General features: G+C 42.4%; 1 protein-coding gene across 14 annotated transcripts in view; it reads right to left on the bottom strand.

Annotated features, from left to right (window-relative positions):
• The window catches only part of dock9b (dedicator of cytokinesis 9b), a 45489-nt gene extending 26635 nt beyond the window's left edge, over positions 1-18854 (bottom strand). For 3 of the 14 annotated variants that reach the window (XR_004569043.1, XM_034216854.1, XM_034216846.1), the window contains exons 1-2: positions 9550-9711; positions 2926-3042 (exon numbers count right to left, since the gene is read on the bottom strand). Coding sequence is in view for 11 of the 14 variants with exons in the window: in XM_034216854.1 (XP_034072745.1) it covers positions 2926-3042; positions 9550-9711 (279 nt within the window). In the remaining 3 variants the exon portion in view is untranslated. Of the gene's footprint in view, positions 1-2925; positions 3043-4741; positions 5002-9549; positions 10118-18370 lie in introns of those variants that run through there. The other 11 variants (XM_034216851.1, XM_034216852.1, XM_034216855.1 and 8 more) reach the window with 4 other exon arrangements.
• Between the last annotated feature and the right edge of the window lie 254 nt (positions 18855-19108).

Raw genomic sequence — 19108 nt, 5'->3', positions numbered from 1 at the left:
ATTCCACTCTTCATTATTCATCCTGCTAGCCTTATTGGACAGACACAGCCAGAGAGGAGAGCGGGGATCCATAGCTGAGCTGCAAGAGGCGCCCAGGGCATCAAGACTGTTGGCTGGCATGTCTTGCTCCCACTTAGTGTACTGCTTTTCTACTCAACCCACTGAGATGAGTCGGAAACAGTGGCACAATGACCTAGTTTTGTCATAAATCTCCTTTTCAAGCATATACACATGCCCTCATGTGTCCCTTTCACTCCAACAAAAGCTTTCAGAGACTTGTCAGTAGCCCAGACCCAGTTTTTCAGTTAGGAAATATGTTAAAATATCTGGAGTAAGGTAGATATTGGTTATTCAGGAACACAATGCAGGGATTTGGCTACAAGAGCTGTAAAAAATCTAATGTGGGGGCTCGGACGCCAAGTTGGTAACCATAAAAACTCATAGGTGAGTAAGTAAGTGCTTCATTTTAATTTTAGGGTGAATGACCAATTAGCATACTGCAGTATAGCACAGTTTGACACTTCATAGACACTTTAGCTGCACTCGCATGAGCTTCACAGCCTATTTCCCAGCCTGTACTTGTTCCATCGCACTGAAAACAAACCCTTCAGCACACACAGCCTGAATGTTTGATCAGTCACTCACGGGAGACTTTGACCAAAGCGCAGCCCTGTCTATCAACTGTTAGCAAGAACTGCTGGCTGCCAATTAACAGCATTCCTTTCCCAGTCATTAAACCGGAGCTTTGATGTCTTCCACTGGGCCAGAGGAGCATGTTCCCACAGGCAGTGACATTGCAGGGCAGATAGAGGGATGCCAGGCAGGAATTAAAATCTCTAGCAGGGATATCTGGGCAAAGTGCTTGGGGACGGGCAAGAGGAGTGAGTCTTCTGAAGTCCTCTTTCCACTTTGAAAGATGAAAGTGACTGTGTCTACTTTTAATCCGTACATACACTGTATGTGCATGATCCATAAATGGAATACCCTGGTGCAGTAGAGACATTTCATTATTGCTTGACCACTCTACTCTACGGATCAATTTTTTGACGCTACTACATTGTCCTATGTACATGTGAAATATGGACTGACTTTTTAAATATGAAATGTAAACTGAATAGAGTGAAAGAGAGCAAAAGAGAGAGAAGATGAAGAGTTATACATATATGATATATAAATGTCATTTACAGAAGGCCGTTTGTGTCTTTTCCGTTCTAGTTACACATATAATATCTCCTGTACATGAATGCTTATGCAGGGTAAGTTGAACCACATCCCAACACTTACCTCCTTCTACATAGAGCTTCTCTCCTGCATGCCCAGTAAGTGTGTATCTAGGTGTGTGTGTGTGTGTGTGTGTGTGTGTGTGTGTGTGTGTGTGTGTGTGTGTGTGTGTGTGTGTGTGTGTGTGTGTGTGTGTGTGTGTGTGTGTGTGTGTGCGTGTGTGTGTGTGTGTGTGTGTGTGTGTGTGTGTGTGTACCTAGGTGTGTGTGTATCTAGGTGGGTGTATAGATGCAGAGCACGTGCATACGCAAGACCCATATGTCTGGCGGGCTCCCCCCCTACTCCTTTCTGAGCCCACTGATGTAAAACATATGGCAGGTTAGACAGATGGATGGACTGGATCGGACCATACACGCACACATGCACACACACACACACACACACACACGCACACACACACGCACACAGGGCAGTTCCTAATGGCTGTGTTGTGCAGACAGCCCTGTAATGAAAACCACTCATCATGACTGTTTGTGTAGATTTCCCACCACATATTCTGTTATTTCTTTAAACCTCTCGCATTCTTTTGCTTTGTCGCCTTAATTATATATATATATGTTAAAAACAATGAGCTCTATAGCCTTATTTCCACAGGCTTTGAAACACACCCAATACTTGTGAGTTAGATATAGTTGGCTCTGAATAAGGAATATGTGTGATGATTAGTTGCAATATTTTTTCAGGAGACTTGAGGAATACCAAGGATTACAGCGTGGGTCCGTCCCTGTTTCCTCATTCTCTCTCTAACAGGGAGTGGACCCCGCTGAGATCCATCCCAGCACTACGCTGATGTAATGTGGACACAGTCTCTGAGCCCCTTTGAACAGCAGATCCATGTAGCGTGTAAATGTTTAAATGTATAGCCGATTTAACACACAGGTTCACCAAGTAATGTCATAACTATCTCATATCCTCTTGAGATGATTTCCTTAAAGACACAAGTGAGGCGCAGTGAAGAGGAACTTAAACAACTTGGGTTGTCTAACAAGTCACATGACACACATTCTATCTTCTTATTCGGTTTACTTCCTGGGAACACAACGTGAAGGAGAGACTATTGTAAAAAGAGTGACTTCTCAACAGGGGGTAGTGATGCACTTCAGCCTCATGTGGCCAAAGTGAGTATTACAACAACAAAACTGAATATCATGGCAATTGCTTTTGCTACCTCTTTGGTGCTACTAATCACAGCAAGGTGTTGACTTTATGTTAAAAATGTGGACAAAAAACTAGAAAGCCATCTAAAAAGTTTCTTGTGGGTTGCGTAATTCCATCCTTCCATCTTCTCCCGCTTATCCGTGGTCGGGTCGCGGGGGTAGCAGTTCCAGCAGAGAGCTCCAAACTTTCCTTTCCCTGGCGACATCAACCAGCTCTGACTGGGGGATCCCAAGGCGCTCCCAGGCCAGCGAAGAGATATAATCCCTCCACCTGGTCCTAGGTCTACCCCTTGGTCTCTTCCCAGCTGGACGTGCCTGCCCGTTGCGTAATTGTCTCTAGCTATTTCAAACTTCTGCATAAGTGCAGTCTTAATAAATACCACATTTAAAGGTCACTGCTCTGCCACCGAGTTTGACCTGTGAGAGGGAAAAAGCTAAACTAAAATGTACCTCCAGGGCTCAATAAATAATTCTCTCCTCGTCTTACCTGGAAGTCGTCTGTGGGGAACTGCAGCATGTCCCGCAGGACATCACTGATGATCTGGGTCTTCCTCTGCAGGATCACATTCTCATAGTCCAGGGGCTCAATGATCTTCGGCTTTACCTATAAAAGAGGATTACAGCAGTGGATTAGCAACATGTGGCAAGGTAGACTTTGGAAATACTTGTGGATTTGTTGACCAATGCTAATGTTAATAAGAGTATCATTGCATGGGATGAGTTACAATTCCAGGGTATTCACACTGTCTGGAAAACAAGTTGCTATTGTCTTTCAACAGAGTTACTGGCTGCTACAGAAGCAGGAGTTGGCACAGAGACACACATGCATGTGAGTTAACAGAAGAGGAGATGCTAGTTGAGAGAAGCGAGGGACGGATGCATGAGTGAGAGTCTGTGTGTGCCATTGTACCAGTCACAGTGTCATGAGCTCACGTTCAATACTTGAACTGGAGAAGTAAGAAGTAGTCATTGCAACTCTACAAATCTGTTCTCTGAGGCATTAACTCATACCAGTTCCCACAGCAGGAAAATATACAGTCCAAATGAGATCCTTCATTCCATAGTAAATCCTTATGCTACATTATGGCGGTAAGATTAAGGAGCATTGTTCATGATCTAGCCAAGATTAAACTCCCCCGGCACTGCAGACGTCAGATCTAACATTCCAGAGAAAACACCCGAGGGATTCCTCCAGCATGTCCTCCCTCAATAAGCCTGACTGTGATATTAAAAAATCATTGTTCACATATGATTAACAGGTGTGGTTGTGTCTGCATAACAAGAAATATAAATTAGCTTACTAATACTGCTCTGTGAGGCTGCATTGTTGTGCTTTAAGCCCTAAGACAGTATGAAACAGAACATTTGGAAGTAAACAATCCACTTGACAAATGTAACCAAAAGTTGTCACCTTACTGTACATTCATTTAATCATTCCTGAGGCTGCTGGGCGTGGATGTGATCCACATTATTTGGATTAGCCCCTTGGTGTGGATCCAATGAACACATAACACACTGAGACCAATTAAACAGTCTGACCATAGATTTACATCCTGATTCGCCCCAACCAATCCTCCTGATGACGTAATGAAAATATCCCTCCATATCTCTCAGCCCTTTGGATGCAAAATCGTTGGTCCTGATTTCCAACTGGATCATTTCCATTCAGACGGAAGATAACAACGAGCAGCTGTGAACTGTGACAGTAATTATCTCGCATGAATATTAAAGACAAAGTTGTGTCATCAAGTTTGATTTAAAGGCTCTTATTAGGCTTTTTAAGCTCAAATACGTTCAATGTAATAATACTCTATCACTCTGTAAGGGAAATGTAGAATAATCTTGATTTGATTATCAAAAATAATCTGAATTTAGGGAATTGTGCAAAAAGAAGCATCTTTACAGTTAACAATAGTCTCACTAACGCTAGTCCAACTATGAAATGTCTATACCTTTAAGAGGTCATTCAATAAAAGTATGTCAACCTGCCTCTTTATCTTTTCACCAACTTTGCAGCCAACTTGCCTGACTCTGAAGCACAGGAAACATTAATGAACAAAGAGAGCCACAAGTGCTCCATTTCCTAAAAAAATATCAACATTTAACCCCCTGGGGAGGTGTGCCCTGAAGCTGCTATTTCCCATTTCCGTCTCCCCCCTTTTAAAAAATCTTCAAAGCTGCTCTTGAGACTGGATCTTAGAGATAAAAAAACTTTTTTTAAACAAAGGGTTCTACTTACAACTACTAGAACGAGAGAGGATTTGAAATATGATTGACTCCTAGGTAAAAGATGGCACACTTACCGCCACCACCTGTGACCCAGCCTCCACCTCTGCCTCTATCTCAGCCAGGCTCCTGTACTGCTGTGGAGACTCTATCACCATCTCCCTTTTGGGGGCTTTGCCGGCCCGGCCCTGCATGGTGGTCAATCCTGCCTGCATGTCAACAGGTGTGAACTCACTGCACACACACTGCCATGGCACTGAGCTGCCCGCAGTGTGTGAAGGTGGAGAGAGCTTTGTCTATGTCCAGTCAGATTCCCTCTGTACTCAATCACAATGGCCCTGCCTCCCTCTCCCTCTCTCCCCTCTGTCTCTCATCAGAAGGGAAGGGCCCCTCCCACCCTCACAGCTGTGCAGCTGCAAGAGTGTGTGTGGATAGGAGTGTGTGTTCATATACAGTATGTGTGAGGAGGCGGGGAGGAGGAATGGACCACTCCCCCATTAAAAACTTAGAAGAGGCCCTGAGATAATGTTGTCATGTGTCCACCTGCATGAGTGTGTGTGCGTTGGTGTGTGTCGGAAAAAAGACAACGCTGAAAGAAAAGAATGTATGACAAAACGTTTTTTAACATTTTAAATTGCAGCCTACAAATTAGAGTGTAATATTCTGGACATTAAGGCTACTAACAACATAAATGTCAATAATAATAGGGCACCAAAAATACTATTACTCAATATAGGTTTTTTTTTTTTTAAAGCTCCGATTGATGCTGACTCAGGTCCCCAGACACAGCACAGGGGTTTAAAGCCAATTATTTGGCCCATCTTGTGATGCCATTTGGCCGAATAAGACTGTTTCCCATTGACTTACACTGGGAAAGAGATCTGTACATTCTTATTTCAGCTTGCAAGAACGAACTTCATTTAATAATTAGGTACTAAAAGTTCTAACTTATATTTGAATCCAGAGTTATTTCTGTGCTGCCTTTCATTTGAATGGGCCAAAACAATGCGACTGAGAGATAGGGTTAAAGGAAAGGCTACTGCACTTTCTCTATATTCCCACAGATGTGGAAGGATTTTGGTAATTGAATACCTAAAGGGTGAACTTCTATGGCTTCATGCGCCACTGAGCAAGTTTGCTTCATACATCTACTGTGAGGATGATGCTAGTGATCTTTGGCTAGTGAAGCTCTGACAACGGATTATAAGTAGAGTATTACTGCTGATGTACTCGATGTGTGTGTCTGTATTAGCCCATGAGCTCTACCTTAGAGAGGATTAAAGGGAGGAGCCTGTCGATATTAGGTCATTTCAGATATGTCGGTATAGGTATGCATGTCAGCAGATAAAGTATAGGGAATTAAAGCACAAAAATCGAACTGCATTAAAAGGGGAAAATGTTGCAGCCTGCATACTTTAAAATAAATGATAGTTAAAGTGAAAATGTGAATATTGTACTGTTACTAAAAAAGAATGCCCAATGCTTTGGCTTAAATTGAAAAAAGATACATGCATTATTTTTCACTTATGGAAAAAGCCTTGACCGAGTGCTCTTAAAGTTGTTTATGATTATATGTCAGAACAGAACGATCCTCTACGTTACCTCAAACAGTTGTGGATCCTACATTGGATTGAAAAACTGCGACACTGTTGACATTTCTAAAAATAACTGTCATAAGCAGCAGCAACAGCTTTTAGACACTCAATCTGTGTTCATAAAGTTCTACTCCCCGTTGATATTTTGTTCAGCTTTGAACTGCTGCTCGGTGTATCCGCTGCAGCGGGCACTCACAGCAGGGTCAGTTCAAACACTCTCCCCCTTTATCCGGCTCTACACACACTCGCCTGCTGCTTCAGGAACGGGGTGACTTGCCCCTTGTTTCTCCACGCAGTCAGCGTTCTCTCCGAGGAGGATCCCTATCCTTTAATCTTTGAGGCGCCGTGGCTCAGCTGTTTTCTATCAGAGAGAGTGTTTCAGAATGATGACATTTAGAGTTTTTAATAAGGAATTACTGAGGGTAAATCTATGCAAATCCTGACTCTCTTATGCTGCGTTAGACACAACTCCCAAACCACAGCGCTGTTTACAAGCCACTGAATCTTTCTGACTACACAAGCATGGGTAATAACTCATGCAAGAGAAGTTGGGGCTCTGTGCAGTCAGGGTGAGAGGGGGGAGAGGTGGGATGTCAGAAAGAGGGGATGACATGCCACGGGTCAGGAAGACTTCAAAGGCCGTTGTCTCTCTGGTGCAGTTTCAGCGCCATCCCTCCTAACAAAATGTAGCACAAAGGCGGGCAAGGGTGTGTGTGTGTGTGTGCAAGTGTGTGAGTTTTACAGCAGGGCTCTCTGATGTGTGAGGCACAGAGCATCATTTGCATAACTTGTTTTAACTGTACTCGCTTCAAAGGGACTCGCTAAAATGTACCATTCAGAGAAATAAGTTATTTTAAAATACGGGAAGCTGTAAAATAAGGTTGGTTCACTTGGTGAGGTGAGGTGGAACAGCATTTAAGAGCCACAGGAATAACCGTCATGGATGGAGCAGCAGAACCATAGCAAGTGTATGTAAGCTACAGACTAGCTTAACAAAAGTAGTTATTTTAACCTAAATGGAGATCTTTTTTTAACCTTAACCATGTCGTTTTTTTTGCCCAAAACTAACTGCGACTGTTTAACAACTTTAAACAACGCTAAACACGCACAAACTTTATGCGTTAAGATACCACGCAAGAGGGGCATCAGCCCAAGCAGCAATATGATGAGAAGGTATGTGGTATGAGATTCCACTGAATATTTCAATATTATTCAAAAGTGTTATAGCTGGGGGACTATTCTGTTGAGCGTCTTGGCATCTGCTACTTGTCCCTCAAGACATTTTGCAGACTAGTCAAAATTCCAAACAAACATGCTCCTTCTTCCAAACTCATTTCCTAGATCGGACTGAGAGATTAAACAAAATGGGCAAACTCAGTGTGTTCGAAAGGGTATTTTGGGGGTGAAGTATTTAAAGCAAATGGAATGCAGCTCTGTGATTTGACTTTCCTCTGGCCTGAGTGTGTAGAGATCTGCTGACTGTACTGCGTCCCTGCCTTCCTGCCCAGGCCTCAGTGACAGCGTCACCAGCTCAGCGTGATAATCAGCCTCTTGTCAAAGACCCAGGCTGCACTGAGGTCATCCTTCTTCATTCACCCACATCTCTGCAGCGCTCTCTCATGCCATCACGCTTCCTGGAGCTATCGCTGGTTCTACGCCAGCGATAGCTCCAGGGTCTGTGTATGATGGGAGTGCAAATTAGTTTACTCGGCCATCTGCGTAAGAGCATGACATGAAAATACAAAAAAGAAGAGAGAGAGAGAGAGAGAGAGAGAGAGAGAGAGAGAGAGAGAGAGAGATCAGAGAGGAGAGAGAGAGAGAGAGAGAGTGAGAGAGAGAGAGAGGAGAGGAGAGAGAGAGAGAGTGAGAGAGAGAGAGAGAATGACTAGGGATGGCGTCCGTTTTGTTTTTACACAGCTTGACACCCATTAGGACATGAGCCTTCCACACCCTTCCCAAGAGGCCACACACACACACACACACGCACGCACGCACACACACACCACACACCACACACACACACACACACACGCACACCACACACACACACCACACACACACACACCGCCCCAGACGTAAGAGCGTCACACAAGTCTGTTGAGAATTGCATAAGGGCAGGTTGACGTAATGTTTGGGAGCCGACCATTAATCCAGGCACCCTGGGGAGAGAAAGTGTGAGGGTGTTGCCTGAAAAGAAGTGAAACGTCCCCCTCACACTGACAAACACACACACACACACACACACACACACGTAGTTTGCACCCTCATTTGTCAACACCATTGCCCATCACAATCAAAGAAGCAAAGAGCCGCTCTATCTTGTGGTCAACATCATATTACTGTAGCTCCAGGTAGTGCAGCGGAAAACATGTGGGACGAGTTAAATATGATACGAGAGAGGGGAGTTCCACACTCTCTATGATGTCAGAGCTCTCTGAGGTGCAGAGAGTTCGGTACGGCAACATTAGTCCATAGAGCATGTATATTAATTCAGTCTTCTCTTTGTATGTTTACAAACTAATAATCCATAGTTGGAACAAGACCAGCATGCTAAATGTCAAAACTAAAATGTCAAAAGCTACATTTTGCTTGTGAGTCCAAGGCACTGCTCTGAAAACTTATTTTGTTTTCCAGCTGAACTATAATTTGGAGAATGGAATAGGTGCAGAATTGAATTGTTGTCTTCAAGAGAAGGTTAGAGGGGACCCTGCATCCAAAAGTGATAATGGTTTACAGTGAACGTCCTTTGACTTCACCCCCTCGCTAATGATTGTCCATTCATACCCTTTGATTTCACAAAGGGCAGGCCGTGGGCTAATGGAGCTAACTTGAGCGGAAGTGGCTTAAAGTAGCAGAGCTTAAATCCGGGTGGGAGACAATATGGCAACTGACTATGGAAAAAACTAATCCTGAGACTTATCGTATATCTCATCGCAGCCCAATGTTGAGCTTTTGATGTGATGCACCAGTAATTGTGCGATTGGAGGCACTGAAGATACAGTTGACTTCTAGGTCGAGTTCCTCAGGGGAGTCTATTAGGGGGATTATTAGCCAAGATTCCGCTAGTCTTTGCATCAACTCATGTTTAATCCGACGACTCTCAAGTCTATTGGTAAATTATTCATTTTTTACCTCAAGAAAGACATAATAGTATATGTGTTAGATACGCAATAGAAACTACTATAACTCTAGCAAGTGGAGAACAATTTTTTGTATCTTTTTAAACTGGAAAAAAGTGGAAAATGAATATGAATATGACCCACATGAGTAATATTTCAAAGCAGGTTTACCAGCGCATTGTTGGGAAACAAGAGTTGAGATCCTCTCAGACTCAGTGCTTCCTCTTCCTCCTCCAGAGCCCCCAGCTCCACTGCCCCCTTGATGTAGACACAGTTCCTCTCAAGGATGGAGCGCAGCCCCTCCAACAGAACCACGCTGGTGGTGCATCCCATGGTGCCACCAAACACTTGCCAACACCATGCAGGGAAAAAATGAGCCTGATTTCGAAACTCTCCGCCTTAATTTCCAAGTATTTCTCAACCTTGACCTCTCCCACAGAAAGGCATCTTACAGGTGTACTGAAAAGTCACTCAAGGATTCCCAATCATTCTGCTTGAAAACACAATCTTCCAAAGCAAATCCCAGCCCAAGGAAGTCCTATCCTCCTGTGTGCAGCTCAGCGGGGATGGAGGAGAGAAGCTGCTCATTCAGACGGAGCAGGGCGTAGACTCTCCGCTTCCTCTTCCTTCCTCTTTCTTCTGCTCGAGGATGAGGATGCACAGGCGCGCTCACTTCGCTCTCTCCCTCTCGCTTCTCCTCACTGCTTTGCTTTCTCTCCCTCTTTTCTCAGCCTTGCCATCTCTCTCCATCACTGCCTGACACCTTCCCTTCTCCTCTCCTCCCAGCGGGCTCTCTCCCTCCCTCGCGCTCGCAGCTTAGTCATTTCTCTGACTCTGCATGCTTTGTCAACGGTAAAAGCAGCCGGTTAACACACACACACACACACACACACACACACACACACACACACACACACACACCACACACACACACACACACACACACACACACACACACACACACAGAGTGGCTGCAGCAGACAATGTTTTACTCTCTGCCTTCTTTCCCTCCTTCTTCCATTAAATTACAAGCGATGTAGTCATCTTTCTGATGTCATTTACATGCCCTCCAAGACGTACAAAGGAATGATTTAACTTCCCTTGTCCCGCGGTGCCAGGCTCACAGCCATTAACACTTGGTCCGACTGATCTATTAAGCATGATGCGTCATAGGACAAACCTGGCAACCCTCTGCAAATCATCTCATTAACATCACAGCATCCTCACATCTTTCTTGGTGTTAACTGGAGGAATACAGGCTTCTTTATGTAAGGCTCATTTAAATGCACATATAAACAATTCTCAGAATTAACTTCAGCTTCTCTCCGGCTGCTGGCGTAAATATTTCATCAGACACTTTCACCTACTTCTAAGTGCATGAGAAAATTGGTCAGAAGGAAAATCATTTGAAAAAGCAAGAAAGAGCACCAAGAGGAAGCAGTATTTGAAGGGATGTTATAGGGACCATTAATAGCAATCAGACAAAGGTATGTATGCTTTATACAGTATGCTGAAATGTTGCAGTGGAATAATTTCAAGAACTTTAAGCTTGATGATGGTATTTCCAAAAATAAGAATTATTTTGGTCAGAATGGAGGTCACAATTATTTTTATAAATGTAATAATTTACTTTTAAAAGAACATGGATTAATTCTTAACTGCAGTGCATTTTCAAGTAGTTTAAATATAATTTTTACTTTTAAAATATGCATTATTTAAATCATTTTGGCTTACGCTAAACTAAAAAGGCAAACAGTGCCTTAGATTGAGAAGTGTAAAATATAGTGTAATGTAAAATATACAACTTGGTTTCTACCATAAGAAAAAACACCCAGCACAAACTAATAGAGTAAAAGTCCAAATAAAATAGCTTCATATCATCTTCATATAGTTAGTAATAGTAGTAAATAATCATAAATGGTGAGCGCCCCCTTTGACGTTACGAGCTAGTTTGTTTCATTGCAGTGGTTCGATGCTCATTAAAAAAGCCTCAACAGCATTCTTTGAACAATGTCATTACATTAGGCCTGTGCTTAGAGGACGCATTCATCTAATGAAATCCAAACTGCACCCCATAATGCACCCAGTGACCTTTTCTCACAGACATCAGCAAACTGTGGAGACCACAGATTGCACCGGACCACAACATGATTTCATCAGAACCCACAAAACACATTAATGAGTTGTAAACAGGGAGCAAGATGAAATCCGCCTCAGTCAGCAGATATAATAATAATGCTCTTCTCAGATGTTCATACTCTAATCCTCTTAACAGTCTCGAGCATTTCTCCCTGATCATACATTTACTCCACAAACTTTTTTGGATTGGTAGAACAAAATGTGGTGAACTCCTAATGACATATATGAGAGATTAAGGTTGTTATCATGGCAACAACACACTGTTATGTTAGAGAAAGTAAAGAAACTAATTAGGGATAATTCTGCCAAAACACAACGTCATTGCTCAAGCTGTACAAGCTGCATATATCAGAGTGTGTGTTCAGATGTATAGGGGGAATTACTAAATTAGACCATTATTTCCATGACTAATCACTTTGAAAGTCCTGTGCCATAAGTGCCTGCTGACACACAAATACATCCACACCATGCTTCCTTTCCACTGGACTGAGAAAGCACAAGTCTTTGTCTTTGAAATGCTTACAGCATGTTCCTTTCTGCACAGCTTAAAGGAAACAGGTATGACACATGCATCACTGCTGCCCCCCACAGGCGGCTCCTAACCCTGCAACAACACTAAAGCACGATGACTCACTGGAGAAAAAAAGACTTCTTGCTTCATCTACCTCACTTTCTACATATCTAATGTAATTTCAAAGACGGCACGGCAGCCACGTTTCACTGCAGTGGTTTGATGTAAGGCGCATGGAAAACAATCTGGGATTTGTTGTGCAAAAATAGGCCTGAGAGTTTTCATCTACTCAGAGCTTTAAGTGTGAATGTATGGGAAATCATGTGGATGCAGATCTTTAGTGATTGCATGGCATTAACACAAGTTTGTTTTCATTCTAATGACCATGCAAAGTGTTAGGGACTCTGTGAGGCTGTACTTAGACATTGTAGTGCTTTCAGCTAAAGCTTAATATGCTCACATGCTCAAACTGACAATGCTCACATGTTGATGTTTAGCAGCTGTAGGTTCATTGTAGCTTAGCATGGTAGCTTGTTAACAGTTTCCAATTTGCATTTAACAATAAGAAAAGCTAAGGTTGATGGGGATTATATATGTACAGCAGATTTGTGGATATAAATTAAAGAAATAAACAAATTATAAAAATAAGAAATCTACTTTTGACTTTTGATGTTTGGATACATGTATATGTTGAATGGACATAATACACAATAGTATATTGAATTAGCCCATGTCCACAGCAGGGAGAGTAGTTGTGACTTGTTCATCGATTGCTTTCCATTCATAAGTGGCCCAGATCATGTTCCTATTGTTCTTTTAGTTGAAATAGTGCTGTGATTCTCTTCATCTCTGACAAATGTGCCAATGGTTTCACCAGGGACTTGAATTGTAGGCTAATAATAATGAACGTTGCAGCAGAATCTAGGTTACGCTCGTGTGATTTGGGTATTGAGTGCATCATGAAAGGCCTGCAGGTAATCTGCAAGACTAGAGGACAGGAGCCTTGTGCCCAATGAAATAAAGAACATGGATTTTGTTTAATACTCTTCTTGACTTAATAGACCTGGCTTCAGCCTCGTTTATATAGCAATCTAACTAGGTTAACTCTGATTCTATAATCTCAGCATGGAAGGATCCTCATGTAGCCAAAAGGATCACAAATGTTTTCCACACTAATGGGACATTGCTATTTTTACGCAGAGAACTGGGTGTGCAATTGTGTCAACTGGGTCAGAATAATTCATTATGGTCACTGGCCATTACTCTGCAGACAAGCCTGGCTGCAGAGTACTGATTGAAGTAGCAACTGCTTTGTTAATGGGGTTAAATTAAAGACAACGTTGAACTCTACCAATTTCAAAGGCTGTGTACCAAATACATTTTATAATAAAAGAAAATGAGTCGTTTGTGTGAATCAAACTGTGTCTTTGGAACTGATTTTATGTTTTCCTTTGAGCATAGTTAGGGTTGCCTCGAAAGAAGTGCATACACTTCTGCAAAGCTTTTAAAGTAATAAAGTCAAATGAATCATTATATATTATATCATGAGACTTTTCATAGTGCTTCAGACATGTAATTACATTGGCAGCTAGTCTTTAGGACAAATGAAAAAGATGATCCGACAATTCAGTTGTTTACTGTCTTTACTTTTCACAGTAATGAGACATTTATTTAAAAAATATCTTTTGGAGTTTGTGAAAAGTCTGCTAACCATGAAATGTTAGTGTCTAAAATGCAGGCAGATTCTTACAATAAACAACAAAAGAAGCCTGCAAACACAGAAGATGTTGCAACAAGTTGAAATCTCCCTTACACGCTCTCTTAAATGAACACTGCAGGCCATGCAGAACAAACACAACTATCCAATAAAAACGATGTGTCACTCAAACAAGAACAGACCTTTTCCATTGTGAGCCTGCAGGCTATAAAGCACTGATCAGAGCATTCTTATTTGCTGAATGTGGTGGAAACTGGCAACATCTCAGAATCATGTCATGAAGTAGGAACTCTGTATTACAGTGATGCTACATCTTGCTGTTTTCTTGCAGGAGAAATAAAGGCTCAAAGGCAGGAAACATACACAAACACACACACATGGCAGACTGGCCATGAAAGCAAAAAGGCGGTGCATGTTTACGCCAGCATTTAAGGGTGGGAACGACAGAGTATGAGGTAGCCTAAATAAAGAAGACATTGAAACCACACGGCCAGAAAAGCCCTAGTCTCAGCTATCAGAGGCAGCAGCTCGTGACACCACAAAGCCAGCAGACGACCAAACGCCCTGCTCCATCCCAGGTCCCGTATCATGACACACATATAGGTCAGCAGTGCTGAAGCATCTGCAAATCTGCAGATTATCTCTGCCGGGGGTTTTCATGCTCTAATCAGAATAAATCCCCTGAAGTGGAGTTCAATCTTTAGTGGAATACCAGTTTGACCTACAGATCTGAAATGGGTGGTGCAGGGATGAGTCCTAGCATTTTGACACTTCCTTATTCTCAAAGTCAATTGTTATTGAATGTTCTTTTGGACATATTCCTGAAAATAAGGTCGGTAGCTAATACAAGCTTCCAAGATTTGTACACTTTGTTCTACGCCATAAAAAAAGTAAATACCTAAATGGCACACACCCTCTGCGTAAAAGTTGAAATGTCCCGTAGTGTGGAAAACATTTGTGACTAGATGAGACATAATAACGCCAAACATTAGCCGCCTTTAGCTTATTGGTGGTGATGTGAAGTCATGTGACCGTTTATTTAAAAAGGTTGTGTAGATTATCCTGCTGAACAAAGACGTGTTACGTATTAACAAGTGTTTGCCAAAGATCTTATATATATAGGGCAAAATGATGTTATTGTTTGTATGCATTTCTAAATGTGTGTTTGCATGAAAAAAATCTGTTAAAAACGCATTCAGCACGCAGGGAGAGGGAATAAAGACGTATAAAACCCCTAAGCAAGCATTTCCTGTAGTTGGAAGTGATTATTAAAGCTGCAGGGGCCGTCTTTACTGCTCCACTGCTGGGCCTGCACTTTGTTTACTAAGGTAGCTACGAGCCAGCCACGCCTGCAGTAACTATGGCGAGGCCAGCAGCTTACTTGCCTGATCCGGCCTCAGTCTTGATTTGAGATGATTTATCACATATGCAGGAATTCATAATTGATGGTCCCTCAGGGTGCTTAGTGTGACAACGAGTTACGGAGGAGAAAGAGGGCAAGTTTAAAAATAGCCAGGACACCAACCATGGTCTCATCCATTATTAAACACAGCGCAGGGCTCTGATATGACATCCATTATGCCATTTCACACAATGTGGATTAAAACTGAATAAAACGTCTACTATTACACAATATATAGAATGTGCTCCACTATACTTGGAAGAAGAGTAACACTTGAGACTCTATGAAAACGTATCCTTCATTGACAAAATACTTCCTGCATCCTTTTGGATTCAATTCATGCATCACAGCTCAACCCAAGGCCAGCCAACCTGCTTTTTCCTAGGAGAAATCTGAGCCGTTGACAAAATTCTTTGATGTCTAGTATACTATATATATATATATATATTTGCTTTTACCATACCAGCCTGTCAGTCTCCATGTCGAATGGGCAGGGGAAACAGCTGCACCATAAGTACACAGTCTAAAATAGAGGGACAGCAGAAGTACTTTCACACGGTTCTGTTTTAGGTCCACTTTTATTCTCCATCTACATCAACAGTTTAGGTGAAAATGTGGATGAAGCTACTTTACATTTTTATGCTGATGATACCGTGATGTATTGTGCAGGTCCCTCCATTAAGGAGGCTGGTGTTAAATTACAGGCTGTTTTTAACATTATTCAGACTCAGCTTGCTGAACTAAAGCTTCTTTTAAATGTTGATAAAAACCAAGGTAATGCTCTTTTCAAAAGCTAAAGAGACACCAGAGCCTGTTTTGGATATTGTTACTATGCAAGGACAAGTACTTGAAGTGGTTACCAGTTACAAATACCTTGGTATCTGGCTTGATGATTGTCTTACTTTTAAACTTCATGTCAATAACCTGCTTAAAAAGCTGAGGGTTACACTAGGTTTCTTTTTCAGAAACAAGTCCTGTTTCTCATTTGAAGCCAGGAAAAGGCTCTGTGACCTTTTTACCTGTGCTGGACTATGGTGATTTGATCTATATGAATGCACCTGCCCATTGCCTGAACAAGTTAGATGCCGCCTATCACAGTGCCCTGATATTTGTTACTAACTATAAAGCACTTACTCATCACTGTACCCTGTATGCCAGGGCAGGTCTGCCTTCACTAACTGTACGGAGGCTCAGTCATTGGTACATGTTCATTTACAAAGCCATGTTGGGTAAACTACCTTTTTATATCTGCTCTCTGATCTCTCGACGAATTGAAAGTACATATTGCCTGAGATCTCATGATGTTGTTTTATTAAATGTGCCAAGTGCTAGGACTGTCTTAGGGAAGAAAGCTTTTAGTTGTGCAGCTCCACTAAATTGGAACAGTCTGCAAACATGTTTAAAACTGAGCACTTTGGTTCCCCTGCATCATTTTAAAACTCAGCTGGGTGACATGCTGTTTGATACTCATGGTACCTGTCTCTGTAAATAGAGTTTGTAAACTGTACCCTGTACATTATGTTGTTTGTCATCCTTATTGTTGTTCTGTTGTTTTTATGTTACATGTGTAACTAATGTCCTGCAGGTCACCCTTGAAAAAGAGATCTTTTGATCTCAAGGGGCTTCACCTGGTTAAATAAAGGCTACAAACACAGAAGTACTATTACAGGCACATAATGGGACCCAGATGCATACCTTGTGATCTGAAAGTACAAAGTTTAAACCTTTAAGTACAGATTTCTGCTAATACGGTCTGAATTTAATGAACAGTTGCCCCAATAACTTAAAGGGACATTTGTTTACTTGTCATGGGTAGTGCTACTACTAAGCATCTGAAAACCATTATGTCATCACTCAACTTGACTTTGAGACTAAATAATATAAAACAGGAAACCTATGTTACAAATAGGAGATGTAGAGTTTGATGAGAGTAACTGAAACATAGGGACACCCTGCAAATGCAAGGGATTTGATCAATAGGCCCAATCACAACTGTTTTGCCTTATTTTAGTGACGTTTTTAGTCTGAAATGTCTTCGTAGAAATGCTTCCAGTTAAGCCCTATTGAAAACAATTATCACTAATCATTGGAGGAAGGCTGGTGAAGGATAATGAGATGTTGGTAATTTGCTACTGGTAATCTGCCTCCTGTATACAATCCCTTGGCAAGAGCAGCCAGAGTGAACCATTACAACATTGGAGAAACATATAAAATGCACAAAACATATTTTGAATAGTTCAAACATTAGTTAATTCAATGCAATATTGACACGCCCGTAATTTTTTTCAACTAAATGTATAACATCTGCTCCACTTGGCTTCTTAGCCCATTGCTTCACTGCACTAAGAAGTCAATGATGCACAGTATGAGTGTAACATGATGAGCCATGCCCAGGCCCAATACAAACTCATTAGCACTAAACAGGTCTCTTGAACACTGGTCACAGGCCTTTGAAAGAAACCTGCACAGCCCCAGCCATACATTATATCAGCTAGTAAAGTTTCATTCTACTGAATTTATACTTCACCTTAAGTGTGCTGGCACTGTTTTAAACTGATGTTATTGGTGTGTATATAGGATACACAGACCATGTCAATATAACTTGACAGTTGAGGTGGGTTTGATGTCTCCCAGGTCTCAATATAACTGAGATTATCTGCGTCATTTCATGACTTTATTATAAGATCAGTGAGCGCACTGGGACCATGGAGAGAGACAGCAGCCATTACTCAGCTGTTTCTGTCTAACCTATCTGGTTGCAAGTTGCACCTGGGGGGTTCAGGTGACAGGATGAATTAAAGAAGTATGCAGGTGTGTGTGCGTGTGCGTGTGTGTGTGTGTGTGTGTGTGTGTGTGTGTGTGTGTGTGTGTGTGTGTGTGGTGTGTGTGTGTGTGTGTGTGTGTGTGTGTGTGTGTGTGTGTGTGTGTGTGTGTGTGTGTGTGTGTGTGTGTGTGTGTGTGTGTGTGTCTCCCCAGAGCTGGAGGTGTATATTTCAGTTACCGGGCAACTACTTTGAGAAAGTTGTAACAAAAGACACCCTGCAGAAAAAATGTACCACAAGTGTCACCATAACTATAGCCTACAAGTAATTGTCTTAAAATAAATGATGTTATTCTGCTTATAAATTAAGAGATTGGTTACAGACGCCATACTGTAGGTAGCAAGCACCTGCATGCAGTCTTCTTGTGAGTGCATAACAGACGGCGGAGTTTTTTCTCTTACCATCAACACTGACGTCCTCACAGCCTCGGAGACGCTCTGCCTCAGCTCTGCGGCGGTGCCCGGTTTGTTGAGCCCCCGGGCAAACTTCCTTGCCTCAGGTGGAGCAGAAGCCATAATATATCCCACCTTTCATCAGACAGTCCGGTACAGAGGAGATCAGACTTGGAGGGCTGTTCCAAGCGGCGGTACGAATGGTTAAAATCCTGCGCTCCAGGCTGTCCAACGTGCGTAAATGCACACTGGCGCTGTGTTATCCAGACATCACGCTTGTCTCAAACTTTACATTAGCACCGTGATAGCTGTATTGGAAACAGTAGTCCAGAAGATGACTTTCCTTGCCAACTGCAATCCGAGAGCACCACCCAAAGCCTACGCTCTGTCCCGTCGGCGGAGGTCCCTTGCGCAAAATGGTACGCCCCCCTTCCCAGTGTAATAATGCCCCGTGGGATAGGAATGAAAACTAAGTCGTCCATCATATTTGGAGGATATACGGAGGCATGGCCGTATCTACCATTGAGGTCACCGAGGTCCGGACCTCGGTAATATTTTCCGAGCTGTGTATAACAAAACTTGTGAAATAATTACACTAAACGGGGTTCTTTGTAGTACTTCCATTTACTGACCATGGGGGCGCTGCATAACTACGTAGCCTCGATTAAAGCAAACAGAAGAAGACGACATGTATCAACAAATCACCGCAGCCCGGACTTGTACCGGAGCAGCGGAGGAGTGATGATG

This window comes from Gymnodraco acuticeps, unplaced genomic scaffold (genome assembly GCF_902827175.1).
Source record: "Gymnodraco acuticeps unplaced genomic scaffold, fGymAcu1.1, whole genome shotgun sequence".
In the NCBI taxonomy this organism is placed as follows: domain Eukaryota; kingdom Metazoa; phylum Chordata; class Actinopteri; order Perciformes; family Bathydraconidae; genus Gymnodraco; species Gymnodraco acuticeps.
This window is presented reverse-complemented; position numbering and strand designations above follow the sequence as displayed.